At 35.5% G+C, this 19795-nt stretch overlaps 1 protein-coding gene across 3 annotated transcripts in view; it reads left to right on the forward strand.

Annotated features, from left to right (window-relative positions):
• The window catches only part of LOC138332349 (ARF GTPase-activating protein GIT2-like), a 67821-nt gene that overhangs the window by 22775 nt on the left and 25251 nt on the right, over positions 1–19795 (forward strand). For all 3 annotated transcript variants that reach the window (XM_069280418.1, XM_069280420.1, XM_069280421.1), the window contains exons 5-12: positions 17–103; positions 440–570; positions 885–979; positions 1443–1488; positions 3113–3164; positions 3721–3793; positions 4330–4427; positions 4687–4804. In XM_069280418.1, coding sequence (XP_069136519.1) covers positions 17–103; positions 440–570; positions 885–979; positions 1443–1488; positions 3113–3164; positions 3721–3793; positions 4330–4427; positions 4687–4804 — 700 coding nt within the window. The remainder of the gene's footprint in view (positions 1–16; positions 104–439; positions 571–884; positions 980–1442; positions 1489–3112; positions 3165–3720; positions 3794–4329; positions 4428–4686; positions 4805–19795) is intronic.

Raw genomic sequence — 19795 nt, forward strand, 5'->3', positions numbered from 1 at the left:
ATACTTTTCGCTTTAGCAACTTCACTCATGCGTACGAACAAACAACTTAGAGACTTGCCTCCGTCTTCTATCTAAAGGAGCCGACCCAAATTACTTCCATCCTGTAAGTATTTGTTTTCCATCTTAGGGAATAACATAAACTTTACTATAATTATGTTTCTACTTCCCAAACCTAGGTTACCTCCCTTAGATTGCTTTTACTGTTCATACACCATACTGCTCTTTTAGTTTTAGATTAAAATATTTTTTAGTTGATTCTTCATGATTTAGTTTAGAAGTAATATGTAGATTGAATAAGACATGATTGCTATGTGCGGTATAGATAATACTTTGTTTGAAAATAGTTCCATAATGACATTATATGTACTTAGGAATAAGAAAATGCAAAAATGTCTTTGACTTACATGTTAACATTGAGACTCTATTGTGTATTTCGCAGGAGAAGGGAAATTGTCCTCTACACGTGGCCGCCCAGAGTGGCCAACCGCTCCAAGGAGAACTACTAGTCATATATGGGGCAGATCCCGGAGCCTACGACGCTAACGGGAAAACCCCAATAGATCATGCAAGGTAGGCATGTGTACTAGTAAAGTTAATATACTACAGTCTAGAATGGATCCAGCTAAAATAATCACAATCAGAATGCACTCAAAAAATGTCGAAAAAATACGAAATGTATAGCATTTACCGATCATAATCGGATGGGAAACCACTAGTCCAATCAAACTAATTTATTACATTTAGTACTAGTACGGCTGTAAAATTACTAGTCATGGAGCACGGACTAGTTCTTAAAGTCGCAGACTGCTAGCTTTGTTGCTGTGTGTATGAAATAAAAAATTGATTTTGATGAATGTGAACGTGATTTGATCCTCATTTAACAGGTCAGAGGGACATAAAGACTTAGCTGATCGACTTATAGAATGCCAGTATGAACTTACCGATCGCCTCGCCTATTACCTCTGTAAACGCAAACCAGGTAAATTGTCTGTCTACATGAATTGGTATGGAAACTATCTCTGATCAATGTATAACTGTTGATTCTCATGATCTCAAAGTCTATCTGGATACAATAGGCGCTAAAATATAATTGGTATTTTAAGCAAATTCATTTCAATATGTTTGATGTAGTAATTGTTTTGGCAAAGCTAATAATTTACACTTAAAACTGTTGGAGTTAAAGATAACAAAATTTTACTGAATTTTGAAATTAAATTTGATATAGATTGTGGCTATCTATCACTATGGGATTTCTGAATCTACAAGATCTGTTGATATAGATTGTCGCTATCTATCACTATGGGATTTCTGAATCTACAAGATCATGTTTAAAACTCATTGATGTAGTCTGTCAGTAATGTTTAACATATTTGCGATAAAAATGCCAGCTTCATAAAGATCATTATTACTTGTGTTTAAAAGTTGTTTTGTTTACCTTTTAGACCATAGAAATGGCTGTCATTTCATCATCCCAGAAATGGCCGATAAGTAAGTTATTTTTTATCTGTTGAATACTAGTGCATAAAAACAATTGTTAATTTCACTGAAGGAATCTGAAAAATATTAACATAATTTGATTGCATCAAAATTATAAAAGATGGATTTAACTAGTTCTAATCTATTTAAGGATTAAAGTCTCTTTCTGGTGGTTCTATCGAAGGATAAAGTTGAGTTAGTAGGGTATCGATATTTGTTTCATGGACCGCGAACTCAAAATTTACCCTTAATAGTGTTTATGGCATTTATAAGACTAAAATTGAATTATATCGTTTGGTTCCGACAGGCATTTCGAACAGCCACTTGAAGTGGCGGAAATTCCCGCCAATTTATCAATGAACATACCAATAAAATGAGTTCCGTCTGATGAAGCATATATCTGAGGTTTTCCCGGTATGGAACTATAAATCATTTTATTTATCTGTTGTTAAAAACACCATGGTGCAAAGCAGTTTGGTTTTAATATTTTGCTTCGTATGATTTCACACGCTTACACAATTCATAACGTGGCAGGATAATTTAACGTAGTTGTGACGCGGCGTCCGATTCAAACCGCCTGTGTCAAGGAGGTGTGACAAACAGAGAGTTTCTTCAATTTTGTGATCACTTGAGTTCTACTTAATCAGTTCACGTTTGAAATTTCTTGAATACACGGATGTTTACATAGTTCCATGTCATTATTTCCGGATTTTAGAGATTTTCAAATGTATCGGACGTCGTTTCGAGGAACATGTACAAACACAGGTAGGCCCACTACTGTAAACGTTTACTGTACCGCTCTCAAAATGTTAGCTATATTTATATTGTTGTTTTAAACACTTCAATAAATATTAGAGGTATCTATTACAAGTATTGTAAAGCTACAATTGAAGGATTCCGTTTCATTGATATTTCGAAACACCCAAACGTACATTGTGTATGTAAGTCCTACTCTCGCCGATTCACAGTAGATTCTAGATAACGTACAGGACTTGTCTGTCCGCCGAGGTGAACAAAAATGCATTGTCGTGCTAGGTCGTTTTGGTTACACTTATCCAACTCAAATACTGATGTTGTTCTGACATATCTTATCCATTCGTGTACAACCAAAGATGTTAAAAATACGAATATAATGTAGATCTAAGCTACATGTTGTAGAGAACAACACAGACTCACAGACACACAACATGTAAACATTGCGACGTCATCGGAATGTGCAAAACTGTACATTGTACAACATTGTTTATTTATCATACGCACGGAAGCATTGCTCAAAGAGGTACAGTAGTAACATAAACAATGTAACTTTTCTACATTTGTATTTACACACGTACATGTATATGTGTTCAAACCTATTTTGATACATGTACATGTTCATCGAACGTACGTTCGGTTACTGAAAACACCAAAAGTTTCTGATTTGGACCATCATAAATTCATCCGCGCGGCTCCAAATTGCGCGTGACATACTCAATTTATCGAGAAATAAAGTTGAGTAGCCTTTGGTTGAAATCAACGGGGTTTATACTATCAATTCACCACTGACTGTAAATATTAGAATATATTGAATTAGATATGCATAATTTTGTAAGATTTGTGTCAAACTTTGATTCGGATTTGGGTTTTGTATTTACAGTACCTTAGATATGTCAGAATTAGCCAAACAAGCTAAGAAAAAATTACAAGCAGTAAGTATAAAACATTTTATATGTATTTCCATGAACTTTAAGGATCATGGTGGTCGAGGTAACGTGTTCTTACACATAACCACAAGCCCTCCACATCTGGGTAACGGTAGCAAGCTTAGTTCATAACCCGTGTGGGGAAGTACTGGTCCTGATTTCTCGAAGCAAACTTGAAGTACAAAACTAACTGAAGTCTAAAGTTTTCATATATGAGTTACATAAGGAAAAAAACTTAAGGTTTGACTTAAGTCTGCACTTTTGTTTCGAGAAATCAGAGCCTGACCACTGGTCAGTGGGTTTTCTCTGGGTACTCCATAATCTCCTTCACTTCCTATAATCTTGCATGTCCTTAAATTATCCAAACAAAGACTCACCGTCTTGTTGAAAATCAATACAATACATGTTATTATATCAAAGCAAAACAGCTATTATTACTTGAGCTTGGTTAATTTAGTCCCGTTAGACACAAAGAATACTCATACAATAGTGTTTGAAGTGTTTTTATGAATTACTTAAACTACTATGAGACTAATGAGAGTACCTCAAACTTCCTTTCCAGCTACCAAATCACTTATTTGAAGAATTAGCCATGGATGTATATGATGAAGTGGATCGCCGTGAAAATGATGAACGTAAGTTAACATTTCTTTGATGTAAATTCCATTTTCTGGGGGGATAGAAGTGCCATAGATTTCACCTTAAAAAATATAGTAAAGTGAACATGCTCAGCAGTCATCAGGGATTTTAACAATGAGAACAAAATGGAAGTTTTGCATTTAACTAATAAACATTTTGTGATAACATTATGGAGCAAAGTTGTTCAAATCAAAATAGATTGGCTGAAAAGAGTCCAGGTCAGCGGTTAATGTCAAATTTTGCTTTTCTGATGGGCGTTATCTTATTATGATGATTAAGACTCACCTGGCAATAGGACAGAGAGAGGTCAATATTACTGGAATCTCACCATTAAGTTTAGCACGAACATTTATCAAGCAGATTGTTGAAAATATTTCAGTTTTAGATATATAGATGAGGACCTGCCTCTGGTAGAGTTGGACAGTCATTTAGTGGGGTCTTCCTGACTTTTGCTTTTACTGTCAATAAAGTTTTTGGAAATAAAATGTTTACAACATCATCAAATGCCCAAATTTAACTTTTTTGTTGTCAGATTGGACAGCCACTCATGAAAATGCATCCATAGTCAGTGATAGACAGGGCGTGCCCTTTCTGCCTCTTAATCCTGATTTCTCTGCTACCAGGAACCAGGTATGTACTGATCGAACTGTTCAATGTGTGTTCTCTCGAAGAATAATTATACTATCTCTAGGTACATGTGCTTTGATTCATGATTCATGAAAGATGTTCTCTTTGTGAAGAAGTATATTTACTGAACATTTTGCATCTATTAGTTTGCCAAAATTTAGACACACTTTTTATGATATGATAAAATTGTTGCTATCATGATCAATCTAAATTCTACTCCTAATTATAATTGTTAAGTAAATTTCATATCTGGTATCCACAGGGTCGTCAGAAGCTTGCCAGATTCAATGGACGAGAGTTCGCTACATTAGTTATAGATATTTTAAATGATGCCAAACGACGACAAACTGGAGTTATGTCCCCTGTACAAACACCTAAAGGTAAGCAGCTTTATTCATTTCTAGAGGTGACTATTGTGGCCAAAAAGGCTATCACGATAGCATTGCGATAGTAAAATTACTATTGAGATAGTATCATGATAGTCTAGAGACTATTGCGATACTATCACGATAGTTATATTTGCAGATTTCGTTATAATTCAATGTATAATTTTCCGTGGCCTTTTTCAAGAGACATTTATGTTACATGCATTTTTATCGTCAGCAGAACTTGATATTGACGTCAAAGTTTTATTACACTGTATTTTAATCGTCCATTTACATATGAAAGGGCACTTACCAAGGAATTTATGGAAAATTCGTTGAAAAACAAACCATGAAATTTGATCGAAAAATAGTCAAAATGCATTAAATGTTATGAATAAGTTAAATATCAATAATATATCAAAACGTTTAAATGCTAATAAATTAGAAATTTGTTTGTTCCAAAATATTTTTAGCCCACCATCATCAGATGGTGGGCTATTCAAATCGCTTTTTGTCCGTGGTCCGTCGTCCGTTCGTCCGTCCGTCCGTTAACAATTCTTGTTATCGCTATTTCTCAGAAAGTACTGAAGGGATCTGTCTCACATTTCATATGTAGGTTCCCCTAGGGCCCTAGTTATGCATATTGCATTTTGGGACCAATCGGTCAACAAGATGGCCGCCAGGCAGCCATCTTGGAATTTGATACTTAAAGTTTGTTATCGCTATTTCTCAGAAAGTACTGAAGGGATCTGTCTCAAATTTCATATGTAGGTTCCCCTAGGGCCCTAGTTGTGCATATTGCATTTTGGGACCAATCGGTCAACAAGATGGCCGCCAGGCAGCCATCTTGGATTTTGATACTTAAAGTTTGTTATCGCTATTTCTCAGAAAGTACTGAAGGGATCTGTCTCAAATTTCATATGTAGGTTCCCCTAGGGCCCTAGTTGTGCATATTGCATTTTGGGACCAATCGGTCAACAAGATGGCCGCCAGGCAGCCATCTTGGATTTTGATACTTAAAGTTTGTTATCGCTATTTCTCAGAAAGTACTGAAGGGATCTTTCTCAAATTTCATATGTAGGTTCCCCTAGGGCCCTAGTTGTGCATATTGTGTTTTTGGGACCGATCAGTCAACAAGATGGCCGCCAGGCAGCTATCTTGGATTTTGATAGTTAAAGTTTGTTATCGCGATATCTCACAAACACTGAAGGGATCTTTCTCAAATTTCATATGTAGGTTCCCCTAGGGCTCTAGTTGTGCATAATACGTTTTTGGATTGATCGGTCAACAAAATGGCCGCCAGGCTGCCATCTTGGATTTTGATAGTTAAAGATTGTTATCGCTATTTCTTAGAAAGTATTGAATGAATCTGTCTCAAATTTCTTATATAGGTTCCCCTAGGGCCCTAGTTGTGCATATTTTGATTTGGGACCGATCGATCAACAAGATGGCCGCCAAGGAGCCATCTTGGATTTTGATAGTTGAAGTTTGTTACTGCTGTGTCTCAGAAAGTACTGAAGCAATCTGTCTCAAGTTTTATATGTAGTATGTTTTCAAAAGTTTTAAAAGCAGAGTAAAGATCCCTCTTTCCATTGTCAGACATAGATTATTCATTGGTGGGCGCCAAGACTCTTGTTATTGTATCATGACTGAAATATAACAACTTTTTAACAACTTTCATCAGTCATCACTGCTGTGCTTCTGCACACAAACATCGAGTTATTCCCCTCATAAATTCGGAGAAAATTGTAGGAATGAAAGTCAATAATTCTCGTACAGCTATAGACTTTATAATATTTCAAAACTAAGTGCCGAATTCTTTTCAAAAGTGCTGAACATTCCAAATGCCGAAAATAAAAGTGCCGAGATTACCAAATATCGAAGTGCCGAGATGACCAAGTGCTGAGGTCTCCAAGTCTCAAGACATCTATGATTCTTGCTTTGAAACACTTCGTCCTTTGTTTTTAGAAACCCCAAATGCTGCCATACGGCTGCTTTTGCCTTCTTATTTGCAACAATTTTAAAATCACCGCTAACCTCCGCCATGTTGTTGTTGTAATCACTATGGCAAGGTATTGATTGATTTGGGTCAATTCTGACACCCCAGTAAGAGCAATTGGAGGATGTGTCTAAAATACGGACCCGGAACGAAATAAGTTGGAAAATCCTTCAACTGTACAATGTATGAGTTAACCAAGATATTATTTTACATTTGAAACAATAACTACTTACAAATTTATTCATTTAATCTGTACGCTTGTGAAAATGCGACAATATTTGCTTAAGATATTTTTTCATTGTGATTGAATTGTGTTGTTCTTGTATTTAGTGCTTTCCACGATCAAAATCTCAAAGACGCTTTTATGTATAAACAAAATATTAAATATCATACAAGCATTAGCTTATATTATCCCGCATTCATGCCTAGAAACACTATATAAAATTATGGTAAGATCGGTTATGGAATATGGCAATATTTTATTTGATAATTGTAGTCAGCAAGTGTCTGACCTTATTGAAAGTATTCAGCTTAGGGCGGCATTAATATGCACAGGTGGTTATAAGGTAACCAAATATACTAAACTGTTGGTTGAATTGGGATGGGAAAAACTAAGTGATAGACAAAAATATTGCAGACTAAAAATGTTATTTAAGATTAAGCATGATCTGTGTCCATATTTGAAAACTATCTGTCCAATTCAGACTCATAGAACACAAAACTACAACTTTAGAAATTCAAATACTATTCTCCCTTTCCTGTCAAGAAAATCTTTCTATCATCAATCCTTCTTTCTAAAATCAATACACGACTGGAACAATCTACCTGACATATTAAGAAATAGCTCTTCACTTAAGTCCTTCTCTCTTGCACTTTCAAATCTATCCACTCCACAAAAAATCTATTTATATACATATGGACACGGGAAAGACAAAATCAATCACACTAGAATAAGAATGGGTTTAAGTGCTTTAAACAAACATAGACATTCTTACAAATTAACCAATAACAAATTCTGTGACCTTTGTGTGAACTCCTCCGAAGATGAAATTCATTTCTTTTTACATTGTCCAAAATATAACAGAATCCGTTCCAATATGCTCCGCACTGTTTGTCATATATTCACTCCAAATGTCAATTCCAACCTCATTGTAGAGCTCATGCCAAATGTTCTTGTCAAAATAATTTTATGTGGCTTAGAATCTCTAAACGAAATTGAGAACAAAACATTATTTGACCATGTATTTGAATATATAGTAAATTCAAACAGATTTTGACCCCCCCCCCTTCCTCTCTCTCTCTCTCTGTCTCACTCACCCCCCTCTCTCTCTCTCTCTCTCTCTCTCTCTCTCTCTCTCTCTCTCTCTCTCTCTCTCTCTCTCTCTCTCTCTAAAGTATGTACCGGTATGTGTGAGTGTTAGCGTGTGCGACATTTATATGTCTTTTGTGTAATCGTACATATTGTTTGTTTCATATTATTGAGGAGAGCATCTAGTAGCCTTCGGGCTGTTTGTAATCGTCGTGAAATAAATAAAGAATTAAATTAAATTATGTATAAACACTACGCAGACATTTCGGCAGATTCGGTGGAAATTCTTGTTTTGAGTGTAATTTTTGCTTTGAGAAAAAACTATTGTAAACAATCGATAGTTAAATTTAATATTGCGATAGTTATCGACTTTAACTTATACTATCGACCTATTGCTATTGGGGGCAAAACTATTGCAATACATCGATAAGTCAGCCTATCGTTACACCATTATTCATTTCCTTGTCGTGCAGTATTCTATTATTTGATGGTTAGTTGCCGACTGAATGTAATACATCACCACTTTATGTGTAGTGAATCTCTCATCCTAGTGTTACTGATGCTAGTACCACAATAGGTGCCACATGTGGTGACCACTCACAAATTACAAAAGTAATATGTCACCAACTTAAATAGATAAACATGTTTTATTTGCCTGCTGTGTGATCTTATCAGTTACTGTATGGCTTCAGAAGTATCGCATACTTTGCCAATGATCATTTCGTGCACATGGCGCTCATGACCAAAGTTTTTGATAGATGTAAATGTTGTTAGAACCTCCATCCTCAAGTCTACACTTTATCTGTACCTCAAATGTTACAACGGCTTGGTTATTAACCATGCAGTCTAGTATCAACAATTCATAGCTGGGCTTCAGTAATGGCAGACAATTTTGCTTTCTAAAGGGAGATAATTACTGAAAGAATCATGGTCAAAAAGGGACGCAATTCGGAAAGTTGATCTCAACGATTGGTCAATATAAAACTTTGACGTGGCTAAAATGACCGTTAGCCACATTAAACAAGTAGTTGTTATGCACACTGTCATGATATAGTAAACTGCACTGGGAGTCTAAAAACCGGTTGTTACAGACAGGCGGTCGTCTTATACAGTCGGTCGTTAGAGGAGGTTTGACTGTACTGTAAGTGTACATATTTTAGTGTAATCGAATCTTAGCACAAAAGTGAAAAAAACTAAATTGTGATTTATTGGCATGAATATAAATTAGTGCAACTCGATGGTTCAATATCAGAAGTATCCATTTTACAAAATTTAGCCCTATTTATGAATATGTGATTCAAAAACTACTGTTAAAATAAGTACATAAGCAGTATGTATATAAAATTTACAAAACTGTTGCACTATATCTGTGCATTTGTGGTTATGATAGTGTAGTGTCTGCATGAACTTTCACAAAGTCATTCAAGGTTAGATAATCAGAAATAAGAATTTTTAGTCAGATACCAACAATATGGACTTCTTGCATAATATATTGGAAGTGATGATGACCTCCCATCATGATTAATGCACTGAGTGATCATGTATCTGTGAAAATGATCATAATTGTTTTAATAAAAAGAGTTTGGTGTTTTTAATAAATCAATATCAGTTTGCCAACCTAACATCTTCCAAATGACAACATTAATATAAAAATCCTAATACTGGCAATAGGTTAAATAACTGAATGATCATTAAATTTTTACATTAAAGTTGCTTGTTGAACAGCCCAAATGTTTCTTATTTCATCAAATTTGGATACTACTACCACACTAGTTGAGACACAAACGATGATATTTTACACACTTAAAATCACCCTATTATAGCTGGCTGTTTGTTGAATGTCTGGTCTAGGCCTAATACAAAACAGTTCTTCCCTTTGCCTCTATATCTCTCTGATAGGTCTTGCATGTATATATGTTTCAGGTACTGTAATCGGCCCAATAAGTACCCCTGTCCTAATAAGCCCTCCTGCTCCTTTTTGAGGCCTCAATTTCTCTTACCGTATTCAACCCAATGAGCGCTCATGTCCCTATTCCGAATTTGCATTTTACAGAGTTGTCTTCAATTGCGGGTAGGTATTGATTTTGAAGTCATGTGTATGGAGCGTAACGGCATTCTTTTCTGAGAAAACGACAGGAATTGCGCTCACAAAATAATGATGTAACAATCGATACCTACCCGCAAGGGAGCTAACTCAGTAATATGCAAAAACGGATTAAGTGCCCCTCCCTTAACGCCTTGTGTGCTTATTAGGTCGAATACGGTACATTGACATAAATACATTCTGATATTATGCAATCGTACGGTACATTGACATAAATACATTCTGATATTATGCAATCGTACTGATTTCTTTTGTAAATTGACCAATAAATTACTCTGGGCAATAATTTAGTGCATGATTAGTTAAGATTTGGTCCTGTTAAGCACTCCTTGAAGATTTTAACTTCCCTGGGCACTTATTGGGTCAAATATTGTAGGTCTTGTTCTTAATTCTGAATTTATCAGCTTTAATAACTTGTAGAAATACAACAATTTCTCATTTTGTTGTGGTAGAGTGTAGGAAAATGTTCTTGATTCTTGAGCCTTCAAGATGTGTACAAAAATGTATTTTCTTTGGTATACATGAATTTGTGTATGAGATCTAGCTGTGCTGTATTTTCATCTGTTTTAGATTGTATCCATAGTTAATTATTCATAAGTTTAGAATTAGATGTTTGTTATACTTTCTTCCATTAAATAAGCAAAGAAGAAAACAAACATAAAACATCCCTCCCAATTAAAAACGAAAAACTCAAAACAAAACAAAAACCCACAAAAACAAGATTATCATTTGTATGTAGTAAGTGGATACAGTAAAGTTATCTTCTGTAAAACTTTGATACATGTAATGGAAAAGCATATTGATATTGTTGATTTTTTGACAGCTAGTTCTTGCTGTAAATATTGTTGATTTTTCTGACAGCTAGTTCTTGCTGTAAATATTGTTGATTTTTTGACAGCTAGTTCTTGCTTTGTTTCTAGCTGTAAATATTGTTGAATTTTTTGACAGCTAGTTCTTGCTGTAAATATTGTTGATTTTTTGACAGCTAGTTCTTGCTGTAAATATTGTTATTTTTTTGACAGCTAGTTCTTGCTGTAAATATTGTTGATTTTTTGACAGCTAGTTCTTGCTGTAAATATTTTTTGATTTTGACAGCTAGTTCTTGCTGTAAATATTGTTGATTTTTTGACAGCTAGTTCTTGCTGTAAATATTGTTGATTTTTTGACAGCTAGTTCTTGCTGTAAATATTGTTGATTTTTCTGACAGCTAGTTCTTGCTGTAAATATTGTTGATTTTTTGACAGCTAGTTCTTGCTGTAAATATTGTTGATTTTTTGACAGCTAGTTCTGCTGTAAATATTGTTGATTTTTGACAGCTAGTTCTTGCTGTAAATATTGTTGATTTTTTGACAGCTAGTTCTTGCTGTAAATATTGTTTGATTTTTTGACAGCTAGTTCCTGCTGTACATGTTTTCCTCTGTTTAGTCTGGACTTGTAAATGCATGTATCATAATCACTGCAGCAGTTAAATGTAGTGTAGGATTGAGTTAAAATATTATCACCTAAAGACGATGATGCTGGCCTCTCTCCTTATCTCTCAGAGATGTATTACATACAGCCCACTGTCTGACGAGATTGAAAATCTCGGTAGATTGGCCAGATGTTGGATCCAATGATAAACTGCTAGTTTGGTGCATGTTTAATATCAAGTCATACTGCAAAATTAATGATTTTTGTTATACAGTAAAACATAGTCGTAACCAACGTCTTGGGACCAACAAAGTAACTTTGTTATAATTAAGTGTAGTTTGTTACAGAGAATGCAGAACCAAATGATTTACAAAAGACGACAATGTTAACACAGTCCAGGTTAAATGAAGTTTTCAAGTCCGGTCATTCATCACTAAAGAGGGTCATCTCACACAACTGTGAATAAAAATGGTTAAAGAAGTACCATCTTTCTAAACTTTTAGGGGTGGGGTTAGGGTTGGGGGGGGGGGGGGGAGGAGTGTTCCATTTTGTGTTGTATATATTCTGCATTAAAAATTAAGTACAATTTTCATAAAATTGCAATCTTGAATATCTCCACTGTCAGAAACAGACTTAAAATAATTTTTAAATGTCTTTACACATTTTACATCTATAGATATTGCCTAAATCAAACATTCAACATTTGAAACCTGAATACCCAATCAACAAGCTCTGAAACATTCACCTCTATATGAAATCTATCCCCAAAAGTGGATTTCCAGAAATCTATTATTGGTTTGATTGTGCGGTCCCTATAGATTTATAACACAGATCTTTGATCAGGAATGAAAACAACTGTGTTTTAAGCATAACTTCCTTGTAAGCGTGTTCCTGTCAGTTTACTGTATTAAGAAACATTTCTAACAGAATTTTAACACATCGGTACATGCTGATAACATAAACTATCATCTCTTGTCTTCCTCTGATTAGTACAAGTTTTTTAAGAGATGTCACAATTACTGCTTGTCATATAAAATTTCAAATAAACATGAAAGCAATTTTTTTATAGAAATGAAGCTTGTGAATATTCACACAATTGTTTGCTTACATCATAAAATGGAATGATTAAGGGAGAGGGGATACGTCATAAAATGGAATGATTAAGAGGAGAGGGGATACGTCATAAAATGGAATGATTAAGAGGAGAGGGGATACGTCATAAAATGGAATGATTAAGAGGAGAGGGGATACGTCATAAAATGGAATGATTAAGAGGAGAGGGGATACGTCATAAAATGGAATGATTAAGAGGAGAGGGGATACGTCGTCATAAAATGGAATGATTAAGAGGAGAGGGGATTCGTCATAAAATGGAATGATTAAGAGGAGAGGGGATACGTCATAAAATGGAATGATTAAGAGGAGAGGGGATAACGTCATAAAATGGAATGATTAAGAGGACCGAGGGGATACGTCATAAAATGGGAATGATTAAGAGAGAGGGGAACGTCATAAAATGGAATGATTAAGAGGAGAGGGATACGTCATTAAAATGGAATGATTAAGAGGAGATGGGGATACGTCATAAAATGGAATGATTAAGATGAGAGGGGGGGAATACATCATAAAATGGAATGATTATGAGGAGAGGGATACGTCATAAATGGAATGATTATGAAGAGGAGATGGGGATAACGTCGATAAAATGGAATGATTAAGAGGAGGAGGGGATACGTAATAAAATGGGAATACTGACTTAAGAGGAGAGGTGATTAAGATGGAATGAGGGAGAGAGGATAGTTCATAAAATGGAATGATTAAGAGGAGGAGGGGGATACGTAATAAAATGGAATGGAATTAAGAGGAGAGGGGATGCGTCATAAAAAATGGAATGACGATTAGAGTGATGAGAGGGGGATACGTCATAAAATGGGAATGATTAAGAGGAGAGGGGGGTATTAGCCGTCATGAAAACATGGAATGATTGGTATGAGGAGAGAGGATACGTCATAAAATGGAAATGATTAAGAGGAGAGGAGGGGATACGTCATAAATTTGGAATGATAAAGACATGGTCCCGACAAAGGTGTTGTTATTTTTGGAGAGGCAGTGTCGGGAGGGATACGTCATAAAATGGAATGATTAAGTTGGTATACTAACAGTGGTAGGAGAGGGATACGTCATAAAAAATGGATGATTGTGTCCGAAAAGGGTCGATGTATTCATGGCCAAACAGCCGCCTCTTGAATAAAATGGAATGATATCGATCATTAAAAGAGGTCCTGACAAAGGTTGATTTTATAGGTTGATCGGAAATATAAACATGCCATTTGAATTTTGATTAAGAGGAGGGGGAAACTATGCATGTTATCCTGACATGGTCCTGACAAAATAATCTGCTGATCACAAAGGGAGTCATGAAACTATATGTCATTTCCTATAAATATGTAAATGCCTCTTGGAAATAAAATTTGATGTGAAAGGAAAATGATGATCTTGACATGGTCGGAAACATATATAATTGTTTTACAAAATGGAAGTCATGATGACAGAGATGGATCATATAAAATTTCAAATCAACTGTAGGAGTCTTGATTTGAGACGTATAAATAAATAAATGATTAATATAAAAAATGGAATCATAAAAAGATTAATAGGACTTATCATAAAAATTAAGATGTAGAGGGTCATAAAATGGAAAATGATTAAATGATATTAAGATTCATAAAAATCATAAAATAGATTAAAGGAATCGGGGGATCATAAATGGAATTAAAATGGTAACCTATAAAAATAGCTTAGGACAGTGGGGAGTCATAAACCTAATGAATGATTAAGAAAGGGGGATACGTCATAAAAATGATTAGGAGAGGAGTCATAAAAGGATACGTCAGGGAAATATAAATGGAATGATTAAAGGAGGGGGATATGTCATAAAATGGAATCTGTAGGAGAGTGGGGGATAGTCATAAAATGGAATGATAAGAGGAGATGGGATACGTCATAAAATGGAATGATTAAGAGGACAGTGAGGGGATACGTCATAAAATGGAATGATTAAGAGGAAATGCCATCTGGATGGATATGTAAAATAATATTAAGAGGAGATGGTCATAATGATGGTATAGTCTAAAATGGAATGATTAACAGTGGGGGGTCGTCATAAACAGTATGTGAATGATTAAGAGGAGAGGGGATACGTCATAAAATGGAATGATTAAAGAGACAGTGTCGGATAGTCATAAATGGAATGATTATGATGATTTTAGTGGATACCTATGGAATAGTGGTAAAAGGGTGTCAGGGAGGAATGATTAAGAGGAGAGGGATAGTCAGTCAAAAAACCTATATAATAATGACATATGATAAACAGTTTATGAAGAGGAGTGGGGATCCATGTATACCTATAAATGGAATGATTAGAGGAAGGGGATACGTCCATACGTCATAAAATAAATGATTAAGAGGACATGTCGGGGATAAACGTCATAAAAAATGGAATGAAAGAGTGATATACCTCATAAAATGGAATGCTTAAGAGGAGAGAGGATAGTCATAAAATGGATTGATTAAGTATCAGGGGAGTCATAAAAATGAATACCTATTAATAGAGGACAGTGTCGGGGATAGTCATAAAATGGAATGATTAAGAGGAAGATGATGTGATCTATATAAATGGAATAGCTGTAAGAGGTGTCGGATAGTCATAAAATGGAATGTTAAAGATGTTTATGGTATACCTATAAATAATAGCTTAGGACAGTGTCGGGGAGTCCATATAAAATGGAGATTATGTGATGATTTATAATACCTATCATAAAACTGTAGACCTAATGTAGGACAGTGTCGGGGAGTCATAAACATGTATGTAAGCTGTTTATAAGGAATACCTATAAATAATAGCTGTAGGACAGAGTCGGGGTGTCATACAATTGATGTTTATGAGGATATACCTATAAATAATAGCTGTAGGACATGTCGGGGAGTCATAAACAGTATGTGAAATGTGTCTGTGATTACAGTGATCTTGTGCGGGGAGTCATAAACAGTATGTAATCATGAAATTTGATAACTAAATAAATTGCTTTTATCATAAAAAAATGTAGGACAGTGTCGGTGAGTCCATAAAAAAGCTGTTACATGTGATGTAAATCAATGATGGTTACCTAAAAAAAACAATAGCTGTGTAACACAATGTACGGGGAGTCATAAACAGTAGTGGAGTATGTTCATAAATAATAGCTGTAGGACAGTGTCGGGGAGTCATAAACAGTATGTAAATGTTTTGATATGAAAGTTGTATGAAATGTAGCCAGTGGAGCTGTCACAAAATCTGGATGTAAAGGAATCTGTTGTTACAATGGTAAGTCTGCCAAATATCTGGAACAGTGTCAGAAAACAGGATGTTTAATACCTATAAATAAAGTTACATGTTACGTATGATAAAATAAATAGGAAAATAGCTGTTACATGTACAGTGTCGGGGTTTTCAGTCATAATGTAATATTAATAGCTGTAGGACAGTGTTTGAAAGTCATTAATGCTATTTGTGAGACAGTATCGGGGAGTCATAAACCGCTATATGTATAACCTATAAAAATAGCTGTAGGACAGTGTCGGGGAGTCATAAACAGTATGTGATGTTTATGGTATACCTATAAATAATAGCTGTAGGACAGTGTCGGGGAGTCATAAACAGTATGTGATGTTTATGTATACCTATAAATAATAGCTGTAGGATCGGGGAGTCAAAAACAGTATGTGATGTTTATGGTATACCTATAAATAAAAAAGCTGTAGGAAGTGTGGGAGTCATAAACAGGATGTGATGTTTATGGTAACCTATAAATAATAGCTGTAGGACAGTGTCGGGAGTCAAAATCGGGAAACCAAGGAAGACAGTTCATAACAAAATGTATGGTATACCTATAAATAATAGCTGTAAATGTAGGAATCATGTCGGTGAAGTTGTATGGAGCAAAACTAGGAAACCAACAGTTGTTCATAGCAATACCTATAAATAAGGAAGTGACAGTGTTAGGTATGTATACCATGTCTGTAGGACAGTGTCAAGTCATAAACAGTATGTTATGTATCTATAAAAATAGCTGTAGGTAGGACAGTGTGTCGGGTTTAGTCATAAACAGTAATGTGATGAAAATGTTATACCTATAAATAATAGCTGTAGGACAGTGTCGGGGAGTCATAAACAGTATGTGATGTTTATGGTATACCTATAAATAATAGCTGTAGGACAGTGTCGGGGAGTCATAAACAGTATGTGATGTATACCTATAAATAATAGCTGTAGGACAGTGTCGGGGAGTCATAAACAGTATGTGATGTATACCTATAAATAATAGCTGTAGGACAGTGTCGGGGAGTCATAAACAGTATGTGATGTATACCTATAAATAATAGCTGTAGGACAGTGTCGGGGAGTCATAAACAGTATGTGATGTATACCTATAAATAATAGCTGTAGGACAGTGTCGGGGAGTCATAAACAGTATGTGATGTTTATGGTATACCTATAAATAATAGCTGTAGGACAGTGTCGGGGAGTCATAAACAGTATGTGATGTTTATGGTATACCTATAAATAATAGCTGTAGGACAGTGTCGGGGAGTCATAAACAGTATGTGATGTATACCTATAAATAATAGCTGTAGGACAGTGTCGGGGAGTCATAAACAGTATGTGATGTATACCTATAAATAATAGCTGTAGGACAGTGTCGGGGAGTCATAAACAGTATGTGATGTTTATGGAATATACCTATAAATAATAGCTGTAGGACAGTGTCGGGGAGTCATAAACAGTCTGTGATGTATACCTATAAATATTGTGTAGGACAGTGTGATGTTTATGGTATACCTATAAATAATAGCTGTAGGACAGTGTCGGGGAGTCATAAACAGTATGTGATGTTTATATACCTATAAATAATAGCTGTAGGACAGTGTCGGGGAGTCATAAACAGTATGTGATGTTTATGGTATACCTATAAATAATAGCTGTAGGACAGTGTCGGGGAGTCATAAACAGTATGTGATGTTTATGGTATACCTATAAATAATAGCTGTAGGACAGTGTCGGGGAGTCATAAACAGTATGTGATGTTTATGGTATACCTATAAATAATAGCTGTAGGACAGTGTCGGGGAGTCATAAACAGTATGTTAAGTTTATGGTATACTATAAATAATAGCTGTAGGACAGTGTCGGGGAGTCATAAACAGGATGTGATGTTTATGGGAATATACCTATAAAATAATTAGGCTGCTAGGACAGTGTCGGGGAGTCACTAAAAAGTATGTGATGTTTATGGTATACCTATAAATAATAGCTGTAGGACAGTTGTCGGGGAGTCATACACCATGTGAAGTGTATGGTTACCACCTATAATAATAGCTGTAGGCAGTGATCGGGGATGTCATAAACAGTTATGTGAGTATACCTATAAATATAGGTGCAAGGACGTGTCGGGGGAGAGACATAAACAGTATGTGATGTATTGGTCTAGCTATAATAAAAGCTGTAGGACAGTGTCGGGGAGTCATAAACAGATGTGATGTGTATGGCCCCCCCCCCCCCCCCCCCCCCCCCACCCGGGCTACACCTATAAATATAAGCTGTAGGACAGTGTCGGGGATCATAAACAGTATGTGATGGGTATACCTATAAATAATAGCTGATAGGACAGTGTCGGGGAGTCTACACAGTATGTGAGTTATACCTATAAATAATAGCTGTAGGGGACAGTGTCGGGGAGTCATAAACAAGTATGTGATGTGATATACTATAAAAAAATAGCTGTAGGACAGTGTCGGGGAGTCATTAAACTGTATGTGTGATGTTTATGGGTATCACCTTATAAATAGATATCTGTCTAGACAGTTTCGGGGAGTCATTAATACAGTGTGTGTTGTTTATTGTTATACCTACTAAATACATAGCTAGTAGGACATGAGTCGGGGAGACAGTAAAACCGTTATTTGATTGTGTCTATGGTATATACTATAAAATAATAGTTGTATGGACAGTGGTCAGGGAGTGCATAAACCAGTATGTGAGAGATTTATGGTCTTATACCTATATAATAAATAGCTGTACGGACAGTGTACGGGGAGGTCGCCATAAAACAGAGCTGTGATGTTAATGGTTATAACCTATACATTAATAGCTGTAGGGACAGTGTACAGGGGAAGTCACTACACTGTCATGTTATGTTTATGGTACAAAGAACCATACCTATAAATACTAAGCTGTTAGGACAGTGTCGAAGGAGTGCATAAACAGTGTGTGTGATGTTTATGGTATACCTCTAAATAATAGCTGTAGGTACAGTGTTCAGGGAGTATAAAAGTATGTGATGTTTATGGTATACCAAAATAAATATAATAACTGTAGGACATGTGTCGGGGAGTCATAAACAGTCTATTGATGTATACCTATAAAATACATAGCTGTAGGACAGTTGTTGTCGGGGAGTCATAAACAGTTATGTGATTCTGTTATGGTATACTTTAAATAATAGCAGTAGGACAGGTCGGGGCGTCATAAACAGTATGGATGTGATACCATATAAATAATAGCTGTAGGACAGTGTCGGGGGAGTCATAACACAAGTATGTGATGTATACCTATAAATAATAGTTGTAGGACAGTGTCGGGGAAAGTCATTAAACAGTGTGTGATGTTTATGGTTATACTATAAATAAATAGCTGTAGGACAGTGGTCGGGGAGTCATAAACTGTGTGTGATGTTTATGGTATACTATAAATATAGCTGTAGGACAGTGTCGGGGAGTCATAAACAGTATTGTGATGTATCCTATAAATAATAGCTGTAGGACAGTGTCGGGGATGTCATATACACAGTATGTGGATGTATACCTAAATAATAGCTGTAGGGACAGGTGTCGGGGAGTCATAAACAGTATGTGATGTTTATGGTATTGTATTACCTATAAATATAGTGTAAGGGCAGTGTGGGGATAGTCATAAACTAGTATGTGTGATAGTTTATGTATACCTTAATAATAGCTGTAGGACAGTGGTCGGGGAGTCATAAACGAGTATGTGATGTTTATGGTATACCTATGAAATAATAGCTGTGCGACAGTGATCGGGGAGTCAAAAACCGTATGTGATGTTTATGGGATACCTATAAATAATTG

This window comes from Argopecten irradians, chromosome 9 (assembly GCF_041381155.1).
Source record: "Argopecten irradians isolate NY chromosome 9, Ai_NY, whole genome shotgun sequence".
NCBI classification, from domain to species: Eukaryota; Metazoa; Mollusca; class Bivalvia; order Pectinida; family Pectinidae; genus Argopecten; species Argopecten irradians.